Source organism: Microtus ochrogaster, chromosome 8 (genome assembly GCF_000317375.1).
Source record: "Microtus ochrogaster isolate Prairie Vole_2 chromosome 8, MicOch1.0, whole genome shotgun sequence".
NCBI lineage: Eukaryota > Metazoa > Chordata > Mammalia > Rodentia > Cricetidae > Microtus > Microtus ochrogaster.
Window position 1 is genome coordinate 14,812,492 of NC_022015.1, and position 7,334 is coordinate 14,819,825.

General features: G+C 52.1%; 1 protein-coding gene across 1 annotated transcript in view; it reads right to left on the minus strand.

The window, feature by feature from the left end:
• Positions 1 to 6,179, minus strand: part of Sdr42e2 (short chain dehydrogenase/reductase family 42E, member 2) — an 18,797-nt gene extending 12,618 nt beyond the window's left edge. Inside the window, exons 1-6 of the mRNA XM_005351173.1 lie at positions 6,116 to 6,179; positions 5,310 to 5,494; positions 4,069 to 4,164; positions 2,063 to 2,120; positions 1,344 to 1,462; positions 741 to 816 (exon numbers count right to left, since the gene is read on the minus strand). Of these exons, the coding sequence (XP_005351230.1) occupies positions 741 to 816; positions 1,344 to 1,462; positions 2,063 to 2,120; positions 4,069 to 4,164; positions 5,310 to 5,494; positions 6,116 to 6,179 (598 nt within the window). The remainder of the gene's footprint in view (positions 1 to 740; positions 817 to 1,343; positions 1,463 to 2,062; positions 2,121 to 4,068; positions 4,165 to 5,309; positions 5,495 to 6,115) is intronic.
• Positions 6,180 to 7,334: the final 1,155 nt, after the last annotated feature.

Consider the following 7,334-nt stretch of genomic DNA (forward strand, 5'->3'; position numbering starts at 1 on the left):
ACAGAGTCTATCTATGTGGTCCTGGCTGGCCTGGAACTCACTATGTAGACAAAGCTGGCCTTGTACTCAAGATCTGCCTGCCTCTGCCTCCCCAATGCTAGGATGTGTGTGCCACCACACCTGGCTTAGATAGATAATTTTGACAATAAAGGGAAACCATGATTTCTGGCAAGCAAATTGTCTGAATAGGTTTGGCTCCTGTGTGGAAGACCAGGGACACCTAAAACCCACACTCCATTCAGGAATGATATGGACCGAAAGAACCTTTGCATATGAAGTTAGCATGCAAAATAAGGCCTGGCATGAAGAGTACACATATGTGTGGACAGTTCCTATTTTACTATTGTTCTCTGTAAGCCAGAGGAGAGGATGTAGGGAGGCAGCCGAGGTAGGTTTTTTCTGGGAAGCTATTGAAGATTAAGTACAGAAGTCTCTCACTTGCATGGTCCCTTCCAAAGCTCCTTACATATTCCTAATGCTAAAGAAGACTGCCAAAACTAAATCCATTCCCATAAGACAACAAAGGGAGCAAGTGTCAGGCTGTCCAGATCTTTTCCTCTCCAGACTGCAAGCAGGAATCTCACTGTCCAGGCTGTGTCCTGGGTGGGGGAGACATACGCTGGTGCTCAGAACACAGCAAAGAACGAAGGCCCAGGCCGTGTGGGGATGACTCAGACACACAATGCAGAGGGCGGCAGTGGCCAGGCATTCTTGTTATAAGCAGGCCCCATGGTACTCACCTAGGAGAGGTGTCCCATTGGCCATGAGAGTCAGCTGGTCAGCAATGGCTTTGGTTCGAGAGTAGTGGTCCATGTGCTGCCAGGGGACAAGGAGAACACAGTCACCAGATGAGCTCAGTCATGTTGATGGGAGTGCTGGTCCACATGGGCTTGGTCTACCCCACGGCTGCATAGTCCTGACTCAGGGGGGCAGTCTGTGACATCTGCCCCGTGACACCGATATCAGATATAGGTTGCATGATCTAGTCATAGGTCATCCTTCAGTGTTCCTGTGACATCTTTGCACACAATCTCATTTCCTGCTCTCTACAAACCCCCTCCACGGTGTTACCAGGCTCAGAGTGTATGACAACTCGCACCATCACAGAGGTGAAAGGGGCCAGGCTGGGTGGGGCTCAAGGCCAGGTCTATCTGATTTTAAAGCCTCCAAGGGCAAGACAAGCTGGGATAGGAGACAGTTTGTACCACTCAGCTTGGGAGTCCATCCTACTGGGATCCACCCTGAGTTATAAGACGGACCTGGCTCCATCCATACTTGCCTTTTGGGTAGTCACTCCCAAGCCTGCCACCCTGCCCCATCTCTCCCTTCCCAGAAATTGGTACCTTGTCCAGGGGGAAGTATGGGACAGAGTCCTCATTGCCCTGCTCTATGGGCTTCCCACCAAATGTCACGTTGACTGTGCTGGTGTACACGAGCCTTGGAACCCGCCGACGGACACAGACTGCAGGAGACACACATACACCACAGTCAGACTGTGAGCAAGGGGCTGGCTGAGGACGGGCTCAGACAAGGCCTGTGTGGGCAAATCCACCCATTTCTACTCAGCCTTAATGGCCCCCCCATAGCTTTGGTGATCTCCCAGAATCCAGAGCTTCCTGGAAGGGGGAAAGCCTCCATCCTCAACTTGGGATGTGGGGGCCAAGGCTTCTTATTCCTCCTTCTGGTGTGGCTTTGGCCCCCTAGCCACACCATCAGGAGCAGGCAAGAAGAGAAGGCTCAGTTGTTGGAACAGTGAGAAAAGGTGGTCTAGAACTGGAGAAGGTGCAGGTCAGGGCTGGCCCAACAGAAACCTTCCAGCCGATGTCTCAGTGACTTTCCTCAACCCCTAGTTCCGAGTCCCCAGACATGCTGAGACAGCTGATGCCCCTACAGGGTCCTGAGAAGAGGCTCTGCCTCCCACTGGCCTCGGTTGGTACAGTCTAGGTAGGGCAGAGGGGTCCCGCCTCTGTTGCTCCCACCTCCAGCTCCCACCCCGGAGCCAGGCCAGTGACAGGAGAAAGAAGAGAAAGAATCACACTGCAGTCACACTCTGAGGGCCTACCATTAATCACTAGTCTGGTGCCTCCGACATTTATAGACTCAATCTGCTGTTTCTGTAGCTAGGAGACAAGAGGGAAATGGGAAGTCACGTGCTGCCGTCTGCCCTGTGGCTGTTGCCCTGTGGCTGTGGCCTCAGGCTGGGTGGGCTCAGGGTCAGCAGGGTTCTTGCTGAAGGTGGCAAGGGTGTAGGCGGCAGGGGCCGGTATAGAGTTTGGCACAGATAAGTGATCTCAAACACCTTGGCTCATTTTCTGCCTCCCAAGTCTGTCGTTAGCTGAGACAGCTGCGGTGACACAGCCATGCCCCGGAAAGGGCAGTGGAATGGGTATGCAATCTAGGTTCTTGTGTGCCATGCACCCAGCAAACAGTACGATCCAGACCTCACTCAACACCACTGGGAAATGTGAAGGGCTGTATTTTCAAACTGCATTTATTTATTTTCCTTCGAGACAATGTATCTCACGTCATCCAGGCTGGCCCCAAACTCGCTATATAGAAAAGGATGACCTTGAACTTTCTGACCCTCCTGCTTCCAGCTCCCAAGTGCAGGGATTATAAATCTGGGTCACCATGCCTGGTTTGGGGGTACTGGGGAATCCAAGACAGGGTGCTTTTTGAGCAAGCATTCTACCCACTGAGCCACATCCCCAGTTGAAACTATGTTTATTCTTATTGTGGGGTTTTTTGTTTAATGGGGAAACAGCTAAGAGGTTAGAAATGATTCCAAGTAAGAAGTATGCCCAGGGGCTGCGGAGATGGCCCAGTGGTCAAGAGCTCTGGCTGCTCTCTCAGAGTCCTGGATTCTGTTCCAAGCACCCACATGGCAGCTCACAAGAGTCTGTAAGTCCGGATCCAAGCGATCTGATGTCCTCTTCTTATTCCTCAGGCACCAGGCACACATGAGATGCACACACATACATTCAGGCAAAACACTCATACACATAAAACTTAAAAAAAAATCTATCTAATGAAGATGAAAGTTCCTTCTCATTCCTGACTCCAAGGCTTCCTTTGCCCTCTCCCGAGGGAGCTGCTGTTCATGGCTCTGGACGTTTGTACAGAGAACCTGTATTTAACATCACCATATGCCCATGTGCATTTAATAAACATTTGGCCTAGCTTTAAAATTTTTATCATGTTTTTATTTGTTCGTTTTGCACACACACACGCGTGTCCATGTGTATGGGGGCCATGGTACACAGGTGGAGGTCAGGGGACAGCTTGTGGGAGTCAATTCTTTCCTTCCACTGTGTGGGTCCAGGGGGTCAAAATGAGGTCACCAAGCTTGGCAGAAGGCACTTCTTTCTCTTCCTTCCTTTCTTTCTTTCTTTCTTTTTTTGAGATGGGGATCTCTCTATGTAGCCCCGGCTGTCCTAGAATTTGTTATTTAGACCAGGCTGGCCTCAAACTCACAGAGATATTCCTGCTTCTGCATCCTGAGTGCTGGGATTAAAGGCAGTTGGTTGAGTTATCTTAACTTTTCTTTCCTCTACTTTTTAAAGGTAAATAGGGGATCCCAAGCACTATTTTGAGCTTTGGAGACTGCCAGGTTATCAACACTTCTGAGTCTTTTCTGTCTTTTGTATGGCTGCACAGAGTTTCTTGATATACCTGCTCTTGCTTATTTCGATAACCAGCGGACCACTGCATTATTGCTGGTGCTTTATTATTAAAAGCGATGCGATGAGAATATAAATAAGTATAATTTGAGTCAAGCGGAATGCATTTTTGTAGACACTGCTACAGTGTTCCCTAAAGAGTTTGTGACCTAAATTGCAGTGACGTTCTTCCTTTCCAGACGAGGAAGGAACAGCTCCAAGAGGTGACCTGCCCTGGGTCACCCAGGTGGGAGGTACCAGAACTGGTGTTTGAGGTCATGGATTCCTAGTGTGTCTTTGGAGAGGCAAAGAACAATGAGGAATAAATACTTGGGCATCAGAGTGTGGTGGGTGGGGCAGGACTTGAACACTACTCTGTCTCGGCTCTGGGCGTGTGTGGGAGTCTCACCTTCTCAGCTCCAGACATGCCATAGGAGGCCACATGAAAAACACAGTCCACCCCCTGGAAGGCTTGGTACAGGGCTTCTTCATCTCGGACATCGGCCTGAAACAGAAGGAAGAGGCTCAGGTCCAAGGCAGTGACCCAGGCTAAGCACCCGGAGGACCAGCCTTTACCAACCCCACAGAGCATCGGCAATTGCGGGCCCTATTCCTCTGTTCTTGGGTCCAGGGCTGGCCTGGGTGCCATATGCACTATCTTACTGACTCCCTTACGAGCCCCTTGTAAAATACATGTGATCGCTGTCTCTACTGCGGGTAAAGACTGGGGCTCAAGGGGGTGTGACTACAGCCTTGAACTACAAGAGCTGGAGCTGAGGACGGCAAAGAGGCTAGGAGACAGCGAGCGCTTTCCAGCAAGCCGGAAGACCCGGAAGACCCAGAAGACCCGGAGGACCCGAGTTTGACTCCCGGGATTCACAGGAGGCTGGATGAGGTGCATCTGCAATCCCAGCCCTCCTATGGTGAAATGGGAGCTGGAGGCAAGAAAAGTACCTGGAAGCTCTAGGCTGGCCCGGCCTGAGTGTGCGCAATGGAAGCTCTAGTCTAGCCCTGCCGGAGTGTGTGCAATGGAAGCAGAGACAGAAGAGGCCTGCCTCACCATGGTGGAGGGAGGGAAACGACTCCAGAAAGGTTTCCTCTGGCAAATGTATGACTACTGCACTCTCACACACATCACGTGCACACACACACACATTGCACACATCCCACATATGCTCACACATACATCGCACACATCATTCATATAAACAAACATATCACACATGTACATAACACACGCATGCACATCACACATGAATCACACACACATCACACACTTATTCCCTACACACTCACATCACACAAATACACACACACACACACGCATGCACATACGCACGCACACTGATAACAAAATCTAAAAATAAACCCAGGTGGCGGTGGTGCACACCTCTAATCCCAGGACTCGGGAGGCAGAGGCAGGTGGATCTCTGAGTTCGAGGCCTGCCTGGTCTATAGAGTGAGTTTTAGGACACTTGTTTTCCTAAAAATAATAAACAATGAGGGCTAAATCTGGCTCCAGAGCCCGAGATCTCAAACTCCACTGCCTGTCCACACCGTATTTGTCCATTTGAGCTCTGCCACCGTCACCACCACCGCCAGCACTGTCACCTTCAGCAGCAGCCCCCTCCGTGATTCCCATCTCTGTACCTGGACAAACTCGGTTCCTGGGGGTAGCGGCCAATGGGGTCTGCGAAGATCAAGCAAGACGACAGAAGTGCCTCTCTTGGCCAGGCTGGAGCCCAGGCTGAACCCCAAGTAGCCTCCTCCTCCGGTCACCAGAACCTTCTGTCTGGGGGCTTGTGTGGGTTTGGTTCCAGTCTTCTGCTGCAGCGCTGGTTCTGGGGTTGCCACTGATTCACTGGGGTTAGAACCCGTCCCAGAGCCTCGTCTGGTCCCAGGCCCTAGCCCCAGCCCAGGTAATGGTGCAGTTCCTTGACTAGGTACTGACGCACTTACTAGCTCAGGTACTGACCCAGCTCCTGACTGAGGTGCTGGCCTAGCTCCTGGCTGAGGTAGTGACCCAGGTCCTGGCTGAGGTACGGATGCAGCTCCTGACTGAGGTACTGACCCGGTTCCTGGCTGAGGTAATGGCCCAGTTACTGGCTGAGATACTGACCTAGCTCCTGGCTGAGGTAGTGACCCGGGTCCTGACTGAGGTACTGATCCAGGTACTGTCTCAGCTCCTTGCCTGGGTCCAGACCTAGGTCCTGGTCCAGGTAATGATTCTGTTCCTAGTGTGGGTCCCAGAGTAGGCCCTGAAGTAGCACCAGTCACAGAAACAGCTTTAGATCCTGGCCCAGACCCTGGAACAGTCCCAGGACCAGGTCCAGGTCCTGGAACAGCTCCAGGTCCCAGCCCAGGCCCCAGAACAGCCCCAGGTCCTGGTCTAAAATCTGACCCTGAAGTAGACCCCAGGCCAGAGGCCCCCCCACAGGCCTGACAGACAGGGCAGCCCTTCTCTCCCTGTCCCGCAACTCGACAGGTTTCTAGTGAGGAGCTGGCAGGGTTGGTCTTCATCCTCTATGAGGCCATGCAGCCTAGAGACTGTCCACCTGTGGAAAAACCAGAAGAATGTTCTAGGTCATCCCAAGGCAAAGTGAAACTTCAGGAAAACTGGAGCTCTCTTTGAGCCCCAGACTCTTTCAGAGCCCGAAGAACCTCCATGTGACTGCTGACTTCTTAGAGAGCTGGAGAAGGCAGCCTGTCCTTTGATGTCATAGCTGGGGAAACTGAGGCTCAAAATCATGTTGTATGACTCAGATGTACACTAAACACCCCTGATTTCCCCACAGGCCCCATGAAGTACCAGAGGAAGGCAGAGTCAGTTATGCCCAGGGGGCCTCACGTAGTGGGTGTGGTGTTATCTGACTAGGAATCAGGAGGGGGAGAGGGAGGAGGAGAAGAAAAGTTGGAGGAAGAAGAGGGGGAGAGCAGAGAAAGAAATAGGAGAGAGAGAAGAGAAAGAGGAAGGAGAGGAGGATGAGAGGAAGGGGAGAGGAGGAGGGAGAAGAGAGAGGAAGAGGGAAAGGAGGAGGAAGGAGAGGAAGAGGAGAGCGAGAAAGGAAAGAGGAAGAGGATAGAGGGGAAGGGAAGAAGGGAGAAGGAGCAGAAGGATGAGGAAGGAGAGGAAGAGGAGAGAGAGAAGGAACCACGTGGGACTTAAAAGGGCTCAGCACCTGGAAACTTGGCTGTGATCTCCAAGTCTAAAGCCACGACTGACACCAGGTGCCCCAGGAGCAGCTGGCTGACACCACATGATCTGCCCGTCCCCCGCAGCCTTCTGGGTCAGGTGGGTGGGCCCCAGGGACCATTCTAGACCTCTCGCTTGCTCAGGCTCAGTCAGCAGTCATGGTCTTTCCTGCCCTCGTCCACCTGAGCGTCAGGCTGGACCACGGTGTAGATGCAGCGACTGTACTGCCAGCCTTCTGTGTCCCAGGCTATGCCCAGCATGCTGCATAACAGCTGCACAAAAGAGCAGGCGTTTTTGGCCACTGAGCTGTTGCCCCTGGTGATCATAGGACAGGGACCCTGGCAGTTATAAGAACTAGGCCTGTGTTTCCTCTGTCATTATCCTGTTCATTTTGGGACAGGAATGCAGTCATGTCCCACATAAGTGGTGGTGAGGGACATCCAAACTAGAGTTGTTATGGAGGATATCTACTCCCCCGCCAC